Source organism: Caenorhabditis elegans, chromosome X (assembly GCF_000002985.6).
Source record: "Caenorhabditis elegans chromosome X".
Classification (NCBI taxonomy): Eukaryota; Metazoa; Nematoda; class Chromadorea; order Rhabditida; family Rhabditidae; genus Caenorhabditis; species Caenorhabditis elegans.
The window spans coordinates 8,992,168-9,008,856 of record NC_003284.9 but is presented as its reverse complement, the minus strand read 5'-3'; the positions used below and the strand labels follow the sequence as shown (position 1 = coordinate 9,008,856).

General features: G+C 36.3%; 3 protein-coding genes and 4 non-coding genes across 10 annotated transcripts; 2 read left to right on the top strand and 5 right to left on the bottom strand.

The window, feature by feature from the left end:
• Nucleotides 1–2,803: 2,803 nt before the first annotated feature.
• On the bottom strand, nt 2,804–9,786 carry C24A3.1 (the record flags this gene model as incomplete). Of its 3 annotated transcripts, NM_001373404.1 has the most annotated exons (18): nt 2,804–2,845; nt 3,983–4,090; nt 4,135–4,228; nt 4,282–4,358; nt 4,400–4,499; nt 4,544–4,613; nt 5,086–5,182; nt 5,295–5,439; nt 5,485–5,609; nt 5,651–5,767; nt 5,820–6,045; nt 6,095–6,225; nt 6,271–6,384; nt 6,678–6,806; nt 6,894–7,001; nt 7,141–7,200; nt 7,292–7,346; nt 9,728–9,786. In NM_001373404.1, 18 exons carry the CDS (start codon nt 9,784–9,786, stop codon nt 2,804–2,806), a joined length of 1,857 nt encoding a protein of 618 aa, NP_001360672.1. The 3 variants fall into 3 exon arrangements, with proteins under 3 accessions (NP_001360672.1, NP_001360671.1, NP_001360670.1); NM_001373405.1 differs by lacking the exon at nt 7,141–7,200; NM_001373406.1 differs by lacking the exons at nt 6,894–7,001; nt 7,141–7,200.
• Nucleotides 9,787–9,997: 211 nt separating this feature from the next.
• Nucleotides 9,998–11,357, bottom strand: C24A3.2 (Neuropeptide-like peptide 36). 2 transcript variants are annotated; one of them, NM_001392817.1, is made up of 3 exons: nt 11,204–11,357; nt 10,577–10,738; nt 9,998–10,258 (listed from the first exon to the last, which is right to left on the bottom strand). In NM_001392817.1, exons 1-2 carry the CDS (start codon nt 11,354–11,356, stop codon nt 10,670–10,672), a joined length of 222 nt encoding a protein of 73 aa, NP_001379713.1. In that variant the 5' UTR covers nt 11,357; the 3' UTR covers nt 9,998–10,258; nt 10,577–10,669. The 2 variants fall into 2 exon arrangements, with proteins under 2 accessions (NP_001379713.1, NP_509518.1); NM_077117.6 differs by having other exon boundaries at nt 10,701–10,738.
• A 116-nt stretch (nt 11,358–11,473) lies between these two features.
• C24A3.14 lies at nt 11,474–11,761 on the top strand. The gene has a single exon (NR_071783.1). It is a non-coding gene; the product is annotated as an Unclassified non-coding RNA C24A3.14 (non-coding RNA).
• Nucleotides 11,554–11,766, bottom strand: C24A3.10. Its single transcript, NR_071782.1, has one exon. It is a non-coding gene; the product is annotated as an Unclassified non-coding RNA C24A3.10 (non-coding RNA).
• A 60-nt stretch (nt 11,767–11,826) lies between these two features.
• C24A3.11 lies at nt 11,827–11,962 on the top strand. Its single transcript, NR_071781.1, has one exon. It is a non-coding gene; the product is annotated as an Unclassified non-coding RNA C24A3.11 (non-coding RNA).
• C24A3.12 lies at nt 11,831–11,967 on the bottom strand. The gene has a single exon (NR_071780.1). It is a non-coding gene; the product is annotated as an Unclassified non-coding RNA C24A3.12 (non-coding RNA).
• A 2,126-nt stretch (nt 11,968–14,093) lies between these two features.
• Nucleotides 14,094–16,451, bottom strand: C24A3.4 (Alpha-methylacyl-CoA racemase). The gene is made up of 7 exons (NM_077116.5): nt 16,337–16,451; nt 16,176–16,259; nt 15,933–16,128; nt 15,754–15,888; nt 14,713–14,851; nt 14,470–14,657; nt 14,094–14,370 (listed from the first exon to the last, which is right to left on the bottom strand). Exons 1-7 carry the CDS (start codon nt 16,448–16,450, stop codon nt 14,195–14,197), a joined length of 1,032 nt encoding a protein of 343 aa, NP_509517.2. The 5' UTR covers nt 16,451; the 3' UTR covers nt 14,094–14,194.
• Nucleotides 16,452–16,689: the final 238 nt, after the last annotated feature.

The window sequence follows — 16,689 nt, the reverse complement described above, 5'->3', positions numbered from 1 at the left end:
TAGAAATTTTGAATTCCCGCCAAAATTTTTCACAGAAATTTTGAATTCCCGCCAAATTTTTTTACAGAAAATTTGAATTCCCGCCAAAATTTTTCACAGAAAATTTGAATTCCCGCTAAAAATTTTCACAGAAATTTTGAATTCCCGCAAAAATTTTTCACAGAAATTTTGAATTCCCGCCAAAATTTTTCACAGAAAATTTGAATTCCCGCCAAATTTTTTCACAGAAATTTTGAATTCCCGCCAAATTTTTTTACAGAAAATTTGAATTCCCGCTAAAAATTTTCACAGAAATTTTGAATTCCCGCAAAAATTTTTCACAGAAATTTTGAATTCCCGCCAAAATTTTTCTCAGAAAATTTGAATTCCCGCCAAATTTTTTTACAGAAAATTTGAATTCCCGCCAAAATTTTTCACAGAAAATTTGAATTCCCGCTAAAAATTTTCACAGAAATTTTGAATTCCCGCAAAAATTTTTCACAGAAATTTTGAATTCCCGCCAAAATTTTTCTCAGAAAATTTGAATTTCCCGCCAAAATTTTTTATCAGAAAATTTGAATTTCCCGCCAAAATTTTTTATCAGAAAATTTGAATTTCCCGCCAAAACTTATGGGTCTCGCCAAGATGGGTCTCGCCAAGATGGGTCTCACCACGAAGGGTCTCACCACGAAGGGTCTCACCACGAATTTTCTCGAATTTTCCAGAAGATTCTGGAACATTCCAGCATTTTCTCAAATTTTCCAGAAGGTTCTGGAACATTCCAGAATTTTCTCGAATTTTCCAGAAGGTTCTGGAACATTCCAGAATTTTCTCAAATTTTCCAGAAGGTTCTGGAACATTCCAGCATTTTCTCAAATTTTCCAGAAGGTTCTGGAACATTCCAGAATTTTCTCGGATTTTCCAGAAGGTTCTGGAACATTCCAGAATTTTCTCGAATTTTCCAGAAGGTTCTGGAACATTCCAGAATTTTCTCGGATTTTCCAGAAGGTTCTGGAACATTCCAGAATTTTCTCGAATTTTCCAGAAGGTTCTGGAACATTCCAGAATTTTCTCAAATTTTCCAGAAGGTTCTGGAACATTCCAGAATTTTCTCAAATTTTCCAGAAGGTTCTGGAACATTCCAGAATTTTCTCGGATTTTCCAGAAGGTTCTGGAACATTCCAGAATTTTCTCGAATTTTCCAGAAGGTTCTGGAGCATTCCGGAATTTTCTCAAAGTTTCCAATATCCGTTCAATAGACGAAAAGTAAATTTTTCCCAAACTACAGTAATCCTACAGTACTCCTACAGTACCTCTACAGTACAACTACAGTACCCCAACCATATCCCGACACTAACCCCAAAGCAATATCACTTCAAAAGACGAAAAGCCAATTTTTTTCAAAAATACAGTAATCCTACAGTACTCCTACAGTACTACTACAGTACTACTACAGTACCCCGACCATATCCCACCACTAACCTCAAACCAATATCACTTCAAAAGACAAAAAGTCAATTTTTCCAAAACTACAGTAATCCTACAGTAACCCTACAGTACCCCTACAGTACTACTACAGTATCCCGACCATATCCCACCACTAACCCCAACCCACAATCCCTTCAACAGCCGGAAACACCTTGCAAGTGTGACGTCACAGACTACAAACTACAATTGTAACATCCCTCATGTATTTTTTTATATATAAGTAATGATATTTATTTCACTAAAAAAACTAATATCTAGTTGAAGAAAAAGACATTGCAGAATGCGCGTTACTGATAGACACCTCTCAATTAGTTGCATTGTTATAAAATGAATAATGTTTCTAAAAGTTATTGTCACACTTGGAAAAACCCCTGCTTTCAGGTATTTATTAAATTATCAGTAAAATTTGTAAAAAATTATGAACATTTCGTACAGTTTGCAAGTCCTGTCGCAAAGTCGGTGAATACAAAGATTCACTCGCTCACGACTTATTAATAAATATAAAGATTTATTAACAAGAGAATTAAATGTAAAGATTAATTCAATATTATTACGTAACACTTGCTCTTCAGCACTCAACATCATCTCTTCAATCAACGGCAACAACCATGCAGAAAGACGGCGTCAGAAACCCCGATTCAAACTACCACCAAAAGGACGATTCAAGGCGCATGAGGTCTCGCCACGACACATACAACAACGACTGCGACCGTACTCTTGTCATCATGGCACCGCGCACATTGGCCTATTCGTCAGTCTTCACCGTCTTCACCACCACAGCACGTGCCCGACGGTGGCACGTTTAAATGAATGTTTGAGTGTTAGTGATTCAAGGCGTTTCCCTTGAATCACTCGTAATAAATGAGTTAATTAAATAAGAGTCTTTTGTTAGTTCCTATAAGTACCTCATGGGCCGGAAACCACTCCGAAACAAGTCCCGATGAAAACTGAATTGCTTCTTGATTCATAAGGAGAATATCTTCATCTGACAAGATCAAACCCTGGTGAAGACAAGGCATATGTAAAACAAACGATCACACGGTTTTTAGAGAAGGATAAAAAACGGGAAATTGTAATTTAAAAATTTTATTAAGTTTAATCACAAAGCTCAAAAGAAAACAAAAACGCAATGCCCGAATGAAGTTGAAAACGTTCGGTTCAAAATTATTCTCGTGAGCAAAAGTTGGCGTTGCTGAGGTAACTACATAGTGCCATGAAGTGACACCGATGAGAACGATGTTGAAATTATTATTGATAAACGGACAAAGAGAGTAATGTGAAATGTAACTTTCTGTAGTAGGAATTTTTTGTAAAGTTTGCGACTTGGGAAATGAGATCAGCTCATTTGCCTTCTTATCGAACTGACGTCATCCTCTCTCTGAAATTATAATTAGTTGTGAGAATGACAGTATATTGGGGATAGTTAAACTGAGAAAATTATTTCTAACAAGCTTCACTTTTGTTAATAAATAATTTTTTAATCACATCAATTCTGCGACTTTTTCAATTGCAAAACAGCAAAGTGTTAGTATTTTCCTTTCTAATCCAAAATGTGAAATGAACAATAAAAATGGCATTTAAAAAAATTTATGTGACAGTACCAAAATTAAAAAAAATTGTTTAAAGTTTGCAGTGACCATAAACTAAAATTTTAGAATAAATTATCATTTTGAATTTAAAAAATAAGTTTTCCGGAAGTACGGCTACTAGATAAATATAAATGGTTTGCTCAGAAAACATTTTTTCGTATACTTATTTCTGAATCTCTGAGTAAGTACATAACTCATTTATCCGATTTTAATCTCACAAGGGACGGCTCTGAACTCGTTATCGGACTTCGTTACGCCACTATATACATTCGATAGAGAATAGTTACAGATGATCACTCCAAAAATTTTGCTGCTTCAGAGCAGGTTACGACGACTTCAGAGCAGGTTACGACATTTTGAAAGTGCCAAAATACCCCTTTTTAAAAATTCCAAAAAATTCAAAAAAAAATTGTTTTTCTAAAAGTTTATATAAACGTTTTCAGACAGTTGGAAATGATAGAAAAATCATACCATACAAGTTTCAGTTCATTATTCTCAAAAAACGCTTGAATTGATCTACATGAACATCTACTTTTTGGAATTTTTCTCAGGATATGTAGATTATTTTAAGGGTTTTTTTGAGATTGATGAGCTAAAACGTGTATAATATATGTTTTTTACTATTTTAAATCGATTACAACTATTTTTATCAACTTTCAGAAAAACAATTTTTCAGTGAAAATTTTAGATTTTTTTCAAAGGGGTTTTTTCAAAGGGGGTTCAAAGGGGGCAAAGGGGGCATCAAGGATTTTTTTTTCGGTAACTTCAAAGTGTCGTAACTTGGTCGAACCTGCTCTGAAGCAGCTAAATTTTTTGGAGTGATCATCTGTAACCATTCTCTATCGAATGTATACAGTGGCGTAACGAACTCCGATAACGAATTCAGAGCCTTCCCTTGTCAGTCATGAACTTGTAAATGAATTTACCCTCTTAGTCTCATCCGTGATTTTCTTGTCTAGTACATTCTTCACGGTTGTAACTGACTCAGCTAGTTTTTTAATTGCAATTTTACATTCGTCGACATCTCGCTTCATCTGAAACAATTACTATAATCTTTTATCTCATTTTTTTGGAATACTTGTTGATCTGACGATGCAGCTGTTTTTCCACCTGTGTGTTGAGATTGTTGCAGTGTTGTGAACGCCTCTTGAAGCTCCTTGATTGCCAAATATCTACAAAAATTTCATAATACTGTTTGAGGTGCATTATAAAAAATATATGTTACCTCTCTTCCTCTTCGTTGTCAATTCTCGTATTCAACTGGTGTTTAATGTTGTCTGCTTTTGCAGACAACTCGTTCAGCTATAAAAACTTTTTCACTTTTAAAATTTTGCTAAACCTACATCTTGAGGTATCTGGCGTTCAACTTTGTCTCGTATTCTGTCTTGAGCCTTTTCCATGTCCTCTTGCAAAGCATCCATCTTGTTAAGTTGAGCACGAATCCTAAAGCAATTATATGATTGAAACCATTCTTATATGATGAATACTTATTGACATGTTCCCCATCTCCAAGATCGGTCATTCGTTGGGTCATCTCTTTTCTATCGTGATAGAAACCTGAAAATATTCAGAAATTTGTATTGAACTAAATCTTAAAAGTTTTAGTTTTTGTAAAATATTTAGACATCAATGCAAAACTAAAATTAATCACTGCGAAGAAGTGAAATGAGGCTGAATAAGTTGAATAATTATCTGATGCGCTTTTCTACAAGTGTGCGAACAACGTTTTTTTTTTTAAAGGATTAAAGGACGATCCGTTCTTCAAGTGCTATGCACTGCGGATCTGGGATTCAGGTACACTGCCTGGTGGTGATCCCTCTGGGCTGTAATTTAAGCCACGTCCTAGCCGGGGACTGTGGCCGATAATCCAGTCGTGGATTGCTTCACTTCCCAATAGAGGCTGGGTGAACCTAGGGGGTGAGGCCGGACTTGAACTCGTGACCTCCAGACTGCTAGCGGCCACCACTACCGACTGAGCTATCTGTCCCCCCTTCCAATATTTTTTAACGGAACCGCATGTGATAGTTACCTTGTTGGACACGGCTCATTTTCTCTTCCAGTTTCAAAAGTCCTTCCATGCTCAACTTGTTCTTATCAGCAGCAATAGCCTCCATTTCTCGACGTAGCTAAATAGTGAATTCGTTAAGAAAATAACAGCTAAAGAATTTTTTAGAAGTTTTTTTACTTAAAGAAGTTTTTCTATCAATAGTTTGTTTCTAGTGCATGATCTAAACCTACCGCATCTGTATCCAGTGCTGGCATGTGAACATTATTCTTTCCATTTTTCATCTCATCTATTGACTTGTTCATTCCTCCCACGTAATTATTCACTCGGTCTTCAATATCTGTCATTTTTGCAAGCAATCCTTTCTCATGAAGTTTTCTGAAATGAAATTGTTCCAACTCTGCTCAAAAATTAACGTTTCACCTTGCTTGAATCTCTGAATTCATTAGCTTGTCAATCTTACTATTTCCCAGCTCCAAATGATGTTCAAGAGCTGCCAGTGCTTCATTAACTTTTTGAAATCGTTCTTTTTGCTTTGCCTTTTCACTCTAAAATCAAGTTTTGTCATTTTTCTCTGTAAAAAACCAACTGTTATTTGTTTCATTGCCAATTCCAATTGCCCGGAGAGCTCGGCAAGTTTTGCTTCGAAACTGTGACGCATCTCGTTCTCATTTGCAACAATTCTTTCTGACTGTGCACGGATCATCTTTAAAAAACGTTTAGCAAAGAGTTGCAAATAATTTTCATGCGTTACTCACACTTTCAAGAACCGATATCCTAGAATTGAAGTCATCCTTAGCTTTCTGCTGGTTTTCGGTCATTTTCTTTGTGACCTCCGATGTAATCAAGTTGATTTTATCATTGAGCCTTCTGGTTTCCTCATTCAATTTTTCTTTATCAACGTCCCCCTTTTTCGACAGGTTATTCATTATATCTTGCCGAGCAAGGTCTTGCTGGCGAATCATATCCTGAAGGCGTTGAATACTAAAAATATGTTTTAAGAATAAAATGTTAACACTTCATTTTAGATTACCCATCCCCAGCTGTCTTCGAATCCTTTTCTCTATCTCGCTGCTCCTTGCTCAAGTTTTTTGTCAAGTCCATAACCTGATTGTGCATATCGCGGAGCTTAGAGTCTAATTGAGATGTAGCATTTGATATTTTCTTCAATATAAAAAGTTATTCTGTGAATAAAAAACACATTATTACGGATGGATCCACGACTGGACGACTCTTCATTTCATTGTTAATGTGCATAAGGTCTGTGACCTGACGATCCATTGAGTTGCGAAGGCCCGATATGTCATTATTCATTATCATTAACTAAAAACGTGTTTTTGTAGAACTTTTTAGAATCAACATGGGGCATTGCATTTTCACTTGATTCTTTCTAATTAGTGATGTGCTCACAAAAATTTGTACTTTTTCAACGATACAATTTAGCAAATTGAAGAGTTTAGTAGAAATTAGCTTATTATCCTGGAAATTTAGAACTTGCAGGAACTGTAATTTTCAATGAAAAAAAATCTAAGTTTGGGAAGCATTACATATGTATTTGATACATAACTTCATCTTTAACTAACAGCGTTAAACCAAATTTTCCCTTTAACTTATACCTTTGCATCCACGCCATTCATTTGTCTCCGAATATCATCAAAATCTCTTGATTGAACCCCGGAAGACTCATTATTTTGAAGACGTCTTTGCAAGGCGTCTTGATTTTGCTCTAAACGTTTTCGTGCAGCCTGAAACATAAGAATGCATTTTCTTTAACAAATTAGTACTTTACAATACTTTGAAGGGAAGTTTATAACATCTACACTCTGTCATACCTTTTCTGCGGTTGCTAGGTCTCGATTCTGTTGCTGCATCTGAGCCAATTGGCTTTGCAGTCGTGATAATGCTGCATCGTCACCTGTCCGTGGGGGTCTTTCAGGTGTCTGAATAACAATGAAACAAAAATGAAATAATAGTTTGGAGGATAGTTGAAGGAGAGGACATCTGTGGTAATACTAAAGGGAAATCTGTTGAAGGTTAAGTTCACTCAGAATTAAAATCAATCAAAAACAATTCAATCACTTGAGCTTTCCTGTAAACTCTCCGAGTGACAACAGGCGTTTCGTAGGAACTTGAACGAGTCTGAATTTTGGGACGAAATGGTAAGATTGCATATTGAATTACAACGAGTATGATGCAAAATATGAAAAATTTCGAGTGATAAATAGTTTACCTTTGGTGTAACCGCATGCCCTTCTTTTGGTGCTTTAGGTCCTTGCCCGGACGGTCTGAATACAAATCTGAGTTACAATAAAAACAATGCTTTAAGAAATTGAAATGTTGTCTAGTTCCAAATTAGTCACAAATAGTGCTGCTGCTCTTATAATGTTTTTCATTGTCATCAAAAAAATATGTGTGTTCAAGAAAATAGCTATAACCACGGTGAAACTCTTTTGTCCCAATCAAACATCTTAAAAATGAAGATTTGTGGCTCAATAAAATGATTAGATGAGTAAAAAAAGGTTGGTAATTGGAAAGCCCTGACTATGGAATAAGTCATTTCTGAGCATTTTTTCACTTTTTTCAAAAGCTACAGAAACCAAGCTCTGTGTACTCAATTAATAAGAAATGAATCACAAAATAGAAGACAAAAATGAAAAATGAATACTTTTGTGTATTAAAAACATTAAAGCCTAATTAAAAAATAAAATTCACATATGGATTTTGAAAATTATGCCTTAAAAAAAAAAAAAGAAAATTATGCCCTAAATTATGCCCGAAAACTATAGGCCCATCTGCCTACTACCCGTACTCTACAAAGTATTCACTAAGTGTCTGCTGAATAGAATGCGAAGATCCCTTGATGAGGCTCAACCTGTCGAGCAGGCCGGATTCCGACGATCTTTCTCTACGATCGATCACATCCACTCGCTCCAAAGACTTCTTGAAGTCGGCAGGGAATACCAGATCCCACTGACACTTGTCTTCATAGATTTCAAAAAGGCATTTGACAGTGTTGAACACCAGGCAATCTGGAAAAGTCTCGACGAGCAAGGTGCAGATGGAGCCTATATTGATCTACTGAAAGAGTGTTATAAAAATTGTACCACAAATTTTGCCCCATTCCACAGGCCAGTCACAGTACCAGTGACCAAAGGAGTTCGACAAGGAGACCCCATCTCTCCGAATCTCTTCTCCGCTTGCCTCGAACACGTTTTCCGAAAGCTCTCCTGGATTGAATTGAAAGGAGAAGCTGAGGATTACGATACGATCCCTGGAATGAGAGTGAATGGCAGAAATCTAACGAACCTTAGATTTGCTGACGATATTGTGCTCATCGCCAATCATCCGAATACTGCCAGCAAAATGCTCCAAGAACTCGTACAAAAATGCTCTGAAGTAGGTCTCGAGATCAATACTGGGAAGACGAAAGTCTTGCGAAACCGATTCGCTGACCCCAGTAAAGTCTACTTCGGTAGCCCTTCCCCCACCACCCAGCTCGACGACGTCGACGAGTACATCTACCTCGGTCGTCAAATCAACGCCCAAAACAACTTGATGCCGGAAATCCACCGAAGACGTCGAGCAGCCTGGGCTGCATTCAATGGAATCAAGAATACCACCGACTCCATCACCGACAAGAAGATTCGTGCGAATCTGTTCGACTCAATTGTCCTTCCAGCGCTCACCTACGGTTCAGAAGCCTGGGCATTCACCAAAGCTCTATCCGAACGAGTACGAATCACACATGCCTCCCTAGAAAGACGGCTTGTTGGGATAACACTCACCCAACAACGAGAGCGAGATCTCCATCAAGAAGACATTCGTACGATGTCTCTAGTCAGGGATCCGCTCAATTTCGTGAAAAAGAGGAAACTAGGATGGGCTGGACACGTTGCGAGAAGGAAAGACGGAAGATGGACCACGTTGATGACAGAATGGCGCCCATATGGATGGAAAAGGCCTGTTGGAAGGCCGCCGATGCGATGGACTGATTCGCTGCGAAAGGAGATAACCACTCGTGACGCAGACGGAGAAGTCATCACCCCCTGGTCCACTATAGCCAAGGACCGAAAAGAATGGCTTGCTGTGATCCGCAGGAATACCACGAATTCCTGAAGAACGGATCGTCTAAGTATCCTAAGTACTAAGTAAGTAAGTAATGTTGTCTAGTTCCAAATTAGTCACAAATAGTGCTGCTGCTCTTATAATGTTTTTCATTGTCATCAAAAAAATATGTGTGTTCAAGAAAATAGCTATAACCACGGTGAAACTCTTTTGTCCCAATCAAACATCTTAAAAATGAAGATTTGTGGCTCAATAAAATGATTAGATGAGTAAAAAAAGGTTGGTAATTGGAAAGCCCTGACTATGGAATAAGTCATTTCTGAGCATTTTTTCACTGTTTTCAAAAGCTACAGAAACCAAACTCTGTGTACTCAATTAATAAGAAATGAATCACAAAATAGAAGACAAAAATGAAAAATGAATACTTTTGTGTATTAAAAACATTAAAGCCTAATTAAAAAATAAAATTCACATATGGATTTTGAAAATTATGCCTTTCAACATATTCTGTTTTGTTTTCAAAAAAAAGAGAATAATTTTGAACCAAAAATTAATTTATGTGTTTTCTATTAAATGTATTGTTTTTTTGAAGAAAACTCACGCTAGTCCAAGAATAATATCCTTAGCAGTATCTCGTGTTCCTCTAGGTCGTCGCGACATTATTTTCAAGATCCAAACACTAGACGTTTTCTTCCTACTTTTCCTTTTTTTTCGCAACGCCGCACGCTTCACGCCTAGCAACAGTTTTCTCTGAAAGTTGCTATGACCACCCTCATACGTAACATCTTTTGTTTTCAAAAATCCCTTTTTTTTTGTTGGCAACTTTATTATTTCCAATAAGCTGTGAGAAGGAGGAGAAAGTAAAGTGAACCAGAAAAAACTATGTATTCATTAAAAAAAAACGAGAGATGGTGATGGGTAAATGAAGAATTCAAACACTATAATTGTAAAACGTTAATTGCATAGAAATCAATACAAAAAATTGTTTGTTAGTTTTGATTCAGAGATGAACTTTAAATTGAAAATAAAAAATAAAAAAGGAATGAGGAGAGAAGGCGATCGACATGAACCATTTTCGATGATCTTGGTCTTGATTTTGATCTAGAAATCTTTATCCACCTCCAACTTTGATCTGGAATAATTGTTTAATTATGTTTTGTGGTGTCTTTTTTTGGGAAATCGAAACTTCAACAAAAGATGTTAGCAACAAAAAAGTTGAAAAATTGTGTTAGATAAATTTTGCAAATTTGAAAAATTATTAACTAGATAATTTCAAAAGATACCTGAAAAATCAAAATTTAGCGTAATTAAAGCCATATTGTTTTGTGACTTGAAAAATTGATTTCAATAAGTTATTTTGTATTATACATCTGTTTCACATTTAAATATTTCTTTTGTTTTCTTTTTTCCTCAAAATTGCAGTTTTGAGTTTGAAAACCAATCTACCTACCGAAACATAAGTTACACAACTACATAGGGTAAAGAATCTATTTGAAGATGGGGGGAAAACGGTGTTAGATGAGCAGAAGAGGTGAGAAGCAAGTTATTCAGCCTTGGCCTCTTGAGCTGCCAACCTCTGAGATGGAATGCGTGGCTGTGGTCCGAATCCGTACTGAAAAATATTTTGTTGAGTTTTTTTAAAAACATTTCCTACAATTCAACATCAGATCCTAATCTAATTTACACTCTAAGGCTATTTCAAAATTTTCATTAACCATTCCGTTGTTGAATTTGATCAACATTTCGTACTAATGTTCTATTTTCTTATGCATCTCCCATTTTCTTAACAAACAAATTAAACAAAGAGTGTCGGAGCCCTCTTATGCATACTCTTTTAGTGACGCGCACTGACGTCATTTTTCTTCTCCCATAAAATTTCACAATTCACCACTCAACTGTCCTATAAGCATCACACTTTTTACAATTACAATTCCACCAAAAAGTTATTAGTCTCCTAAAAATTTTTTCTCAATGAGCTATAAAGTGCTGTTGACGTCACTGATCTTTCTCTCCTCACACGAGACGGCGGATGTGCAGAGAACGAATCGAATTGAGACAGATTTTTTAAATAACAAACCTTGGCAAACACAGTTGGATCGTCGTCTTTCGATACGCAGCACCACAGGATGCAGGTGATGGAAATCACTAAAATGGCACCGAAGAAGCAGAGCCACACGGCAACCACACCCAAGTAGTCAATCCATTGGAGTTGTTGCTTCAAGTCGACCATTCTGAAAATTAAACCGTGAGAACGGTTTCCAAACGTTAAAAAAGAAAGGAAAATATAATAAAGCAAAGTTTATAATTTTTAAATTTTTTTGTGAACTTTTTTTTTGAAAGATTAACGGCGAAACAAAAAAAAACAAGCCATTCTAACGGGAATACATTTTTGGAACGTGGTGCAAGCCGTTCTTTGGATAAATGGAAAAAGGTGATGTGTTCAAAATGAAGGGTTCACATGAACAGAAAGAAAAGAAATTGAAAATGCTGGTCTCGTACTGGCCAATGCTCTACGGAGCACACCATTTGCGGCAAAAAGGGAAAGTGGGTGAGCCATGGAGAGAGAGGCGCGCTGCACAGCGTTTTGAATTTGAAAGCAAAAGGAGAGATGAACTGCAAACCCAAGACCCAAGCGCAACTCGACTGACAACTAATTTCGGAGCAAAATTTCGAGCAAATTTTAGTGTAGTTTTTCGCGATACCTTCTGTCGAATTTTTCCCAATGTCTTGAGAAGCAGCTCGGCTTACTTAGCAAACAGTGGCAAAAAGAGCCGAGGAGGTAAGGAGGAGCAAAAGCACAAACAGTAGGCATTGCACAATTTTGTTGAATTTTGTCTTTTACTTTTTTCTCTTTGAAACCCATTGTGGAAGAAGTCCAACTCATTTTGTGAGTTTTTTGTAGAGTAAATTCGAAAACCCAAAAACACCAAATGGAGAAGGAAAGAAGGATGGGAGAATAAGGGAAAAGAAGGAAAATTGAATTGAAAAAAGCAAGTCTTCGACATTGAAGAAACGGAAAAGGTTTTCTGCTCTTTTTTTCAATCTGGGAAAGAATTGAAAAAAGTATGTGGCTGAAGAGGCGAAGGAAAAATAGGAAAAATAGGAAAAATGCATGGAAAAAGAAAGAACAAAACGTCCCCCCTATGTTTTTTGTTGTGATAAAAGAAGAGAGACAAAAGACATCTCGAATGAGAAAAGGGTGTCTATGTTTATGTTTGTTGGCTTTACTAAATTTTCGAGCAAGCTTGACAAACTTTTTCAAAAAGTAATTGTAAAAAACCTCACAAATAAATTTCTACATTTAAATTTTTAACTTTTCTTATTGCGTGTAGAATTTTTTTGGATTGCTTGAAAAGAAAAAAGTTAAATCGAGTAAAAAAATTTATAAACTCTATAGATCTTTACAGTTAGGACCGTAACATCAAACACCGGAAAAATGAAAATATTCCTGGTTTTTCAATAACGTTGAAAAGAAGCATACACATAACTGATATTAATGCTGCATCCTAATATTTTTCTAACAATAAGTATGTCAAGTTTGAATGAGAAGATTAAAAATAAAAAATCTGAATAATTTTTGCAAAACTTTCATCGGTGTTGATTGACATTTTTAGCGCATATTCAGACGTCTTTTGTTCCAAATTAACAACAGCTGAAGTTTTAACTAAGACAAGTACGTCTACTCTTTTTTTTTTGCAGTTTGGGAAAATATAAATGCGTCTTCAGGTAAAAGTACTAAAATACACAACAGGGCAATTTGCGATATCCAGATGACGAAGAACGCACAACAACTGACTTTGGAGCGTAACTCTCGAGAAATCGGAACTCGGAGAGAGATAGTTCAAGCCTTTGAGACGCAGATATCTTGGTAGTAAGGGACCAAGAGAAGCGGCGTCAAAGAAAACGAGACCCCAGCGGTAGTCGAAGAAAAAGAAAATAGCCGGGACCCCCCTTCTCCTACAGCCTAACGGCGGTGGCGGCAGTGGCTTCATCCTCCTTCCAACACTGCCGAGTTCATAGAGAAGGGAGAAGAAGAAGAAGAAGAAGAAGAAGAAGAAGAAGAAGAAGGAGTAGACGATGGAGAATAAGCTTGCTCCGAAAAGAAGATGCGGGAGGGATCAATATATTCTGAGAGAAGAGGGTGACGGGGGCCTCAACGACTCGGCGGACGGGCGACGGGACTAACGGGGTGGCGTCGGAAAATTTTGTGTATGTATGCGTTGAGAGAGAAAGAAAGAGAAGAACCGAAACAAAATGGCCCCCAGCGCGCGGCACACCACTACCACCAAATCGTTGGCTCTTCTTTTTTTGACGAGCTTCAGTCTCTTCAAGCGCACTCTGTAAATAGAAAACATGAAAATGAGTACAGGGATCTGACAGTGGTATGTTTGTGGAACTAATGAAATTCAACCTTGAACAAATAAATTCACACCTAAAAATTCAAATCTGCCTAGGAGTTTAAAACTTTTCAGAACACTTACGAATGTTAAACAAAAAAAGGGTCGGACGGGAATAAAGACAAGACAGAGTGCAAGTCAATTAATGTACAATTATATTGTAATGCTGATGCTCGAAGTACGGTAATTTGAAAAAAATCACAGGCCGACATTTCTCTTTATAAATAAAAATCTGTTATCGGGATTTGTTTACAAAAAACAATCTGGTTTAAACCTGTAATGTAGTCTATGTTTTGTGAATCGATGGTCTCGGTATTGGGGAGGCGATATGACCAAGTTGACCTTACTTAGCAGGCTTCCTATTGCTCATTTTAGTTAACTTTCTAATTTCAAAATAAGAGCAAACTTGATATGTCAAATGATATTTAAACGCACAAAGCGGATATATAATGCAAAGTGGTTCGAATAGGGGCTAAATCTATTAAAATCTGAAGTAAAAGTTTTCATTGGAAATTTGAGAATTCTCTGCTCAGACCTACGCAATTGTCCTTAAAACAATGAATTTCATTTAAGTTTGCCCAAATCTTTATACAAACAAAAGTCAGTAAGCAACCAAAGCTAAGAATATAGAATAAACATTTTGCGAAAAAAGAAGAGAGAAGATTACAATTTCACAGCTTGGACCGCGCCGCAAACAGTTCCTCCGGCGTCTTTACTCTAGGAGAAGGTTTTGCTATCCATGTGCTACCAAACTTGTCATTTTTTGTAAAGTTTTGACGATCAACATGTTGTCCGTACGTGCCGACTTCATGAATATCTAGAACGGGCGTCACGCAACAATCCTGCCCTGAAATATGATAGCTAGAATTGAGAAGATGCACATACATGAATGTCTGGATATTAGATGACGTGATACAATTGGTATATATTTTTGCAAATAAATCACCTTCGAAAATGCTTGACCATTCATCCCGAGTCTTCTGTAGGAATGTCTCTTCCAAAACTTTTGTGATCCTCTCGGGTTCCGAAAACAGATCATCGCCATTTACACCCAAAACTTGAAACATTTTCTGATGGAACTTTGGTTCGAGTGGTCCTACAGCCATGAATTTACCATCTTTTGTCTTGTATGTTCTACAACAAAAAACGTGTTTTCTAGGAATTCATGCATTTCAAATACGATTCGTACCGATAAATAGGACATTCGCCAGTAAATGCCGCATACTTGTCAGTGAACAAGTGAGATTGTTCATAGTAATACTGCACGAAAGATGCCAAATATGCAACACCTTCGGTCATTGAACAATCCAGAACGCACCCTTGTCCTCCTAAATGTACATATTTAAAAAAATTAAAACAATATTTGGTACTTCGAGCACGCATTTTAAGTATAGACTGATTTATCACAGATTTCCTTTAAATTGAAATGTTAAATGTAATGTTATCGTTTGAGCCTAAAAATAAATTATTTTCTGACTAATGAGCCTGAAAATACAACAATTCAGTAATAAAGAGTATAATTTGATAATTTTATTTCAAAAGCAATTTTTTCTGATTCATAGTTCAATTATTCTGAAATTGATAGTTGTTTCGAATGATCGAAAATCATATTGTGTATACATTAGATTTCTCACTCTTTGTTTGTTGTGCCCATGATTTTTTAATTAAATAATGTTTTAATGTTCAACATTAGGTTTCCAGAAAATAAGTTTTAGTTCAGGGTTTGTTAATTGTAAATTTTTATTAATTGTAAATTCAAACTTACAGGAGTTTTTAGGTCAATTTGTCATCTTTCAATAAAATAATAATTCAGTGATTTTTAATTGTGAGACCAGCAAAAATTGAGTTTTTGAGTGCGCAACTCGGTCTCCATGATTATGGACCCCCTGTGATTCAAGCTTGGGGGAAAAATAAATTTTATTGGCAAACCACATTTCTTCTATATCATTAGAATAAAAAACCAGGAACACTATTTGACTTTTTAGGGAGAAATCAGATAAGTTGTTGATACTCCTATCCACTATAATTTCAGTCTTATAGACAAAACTCACTGTTAAAACGTATAAATAAGTGATCTGGATTTATGTACAGTAAAACAAGTGAATTTAAAACTAAAGGAATGATTGACTAATTTGCAAAAAGAGTTTCAGGTGCAATCTACCTCAGTTTAAAAAGCTTACATTACTACTTAAGTTTCGAATATTTTCAGATCTACCATGATCAAACTTACCGTTGTGAGTTCTAGCGTGAATTGCGGAGACAATTCCAAATGCAGCTGACAAACCACCACCAGCAAAATCTGCAAGCATGTTGACCGGTGGCCATGGACGCGATGCCTCTGCTCCAGCAAATGTGGGAAGCATACCTAACGTTAAGCATTATGGTACACATGTTCAGAAAATAAATTACCGCTCATTGCCACGTAATTAATATCATGACCGGCTTCTTGACTCATTCTTCCCGTTTGACCATACCCACTGATTCTACAGATGATAAGTCCTTTATTGTCATTCCATAATGATAGCGGATCTAATCCCATTTTCTCAAGGGTTCCTGGCCGATATGGATCAAGTAGAACATCACTGGTACGGCAGAGGTCGCGAACCTGGAAATCTTTGTTTAACTCTGGAAAACTTCAGAACAACTGCAAACCTTTTTTATATCTTCAGATTTTCTCAAATCAAATTCCTTCATCGACTTTCCACGATTCATCCTTTGTTCGACTGTTGGGTTTTTCTGCAATACGTATTCAAATTTTTATCGAGAAGATGGTTTGATTTCCTCTAGTAGATAGTCTAAACATCAAAGCTCACCTTATCAATAACAGTAACATCGGCTCCAAAATCTGCAAGAATCATGCCGCAAAAAGGAACTGGAGCAAGGCCACCAAGCTCGACAACTTTAATTCCGGATAAAAGACGTGACATTCTAGAAGTTTTGAGTTTGATGAGACGTAGCGATTTAAACTCCAACGAGTTACTATTAACGTATATAAAACAGCTTTGAGGCTTTGATATTGAAAAATGAACCGGTAAAAAAAGGTAATAAAATTTGCATTACAGAATGTACATCAGTATTTTTAAACAAGGAAAGTCAAAAAATAAATACAATGAATGTTCAACTTTTCTGCTACATATCTACTTATCTAAAAAAAATTAATAATGAG

What these genes read in the sequence shown, in the direction of transcription:
- C24A3.2 (NM_001392817.1), bottom strand. Translation starts at nt 11,356, where the DNA reads ATGGTCGACTTGAAGCAACAACTCCAATGGATTGACTACTTGGGTGTG. An exon ending in ATCCAACTGTGTTTGCCAAG is followed by an intron (nt 10,739 to 11,203) that starts GTTTGTTATTTA and finishes AATATTTTTCAG; the next exon opens with TACGGATTCGGACCACAGCC.
- C24A3.4 (NM_077116.5), bottom strand. Translation starts at nt 16,450, where the DNA reads ATGTCACGTCTTTTATCCGGAATTAAAGTTGTCGAGCTTGGTGGCCTT. An exon ending in ATGTTACTGTTATTGATAAG is followed by an intron (nt 16,260 to 16,336) that starts GTGAGCTTTGAT and finishes TACGTATTGCAG; the next exon opens with AAAAACCCAACAGTCGAACA. An exon ending in TAATTACGTGGCAATGAGCG is followed by an intron (nt 15,889 to 15,932) that starts GTAATTTATTTT and finishes GCTTAACGTTAG; the next exon opens with GTATGCTTCCCACATTTGCT.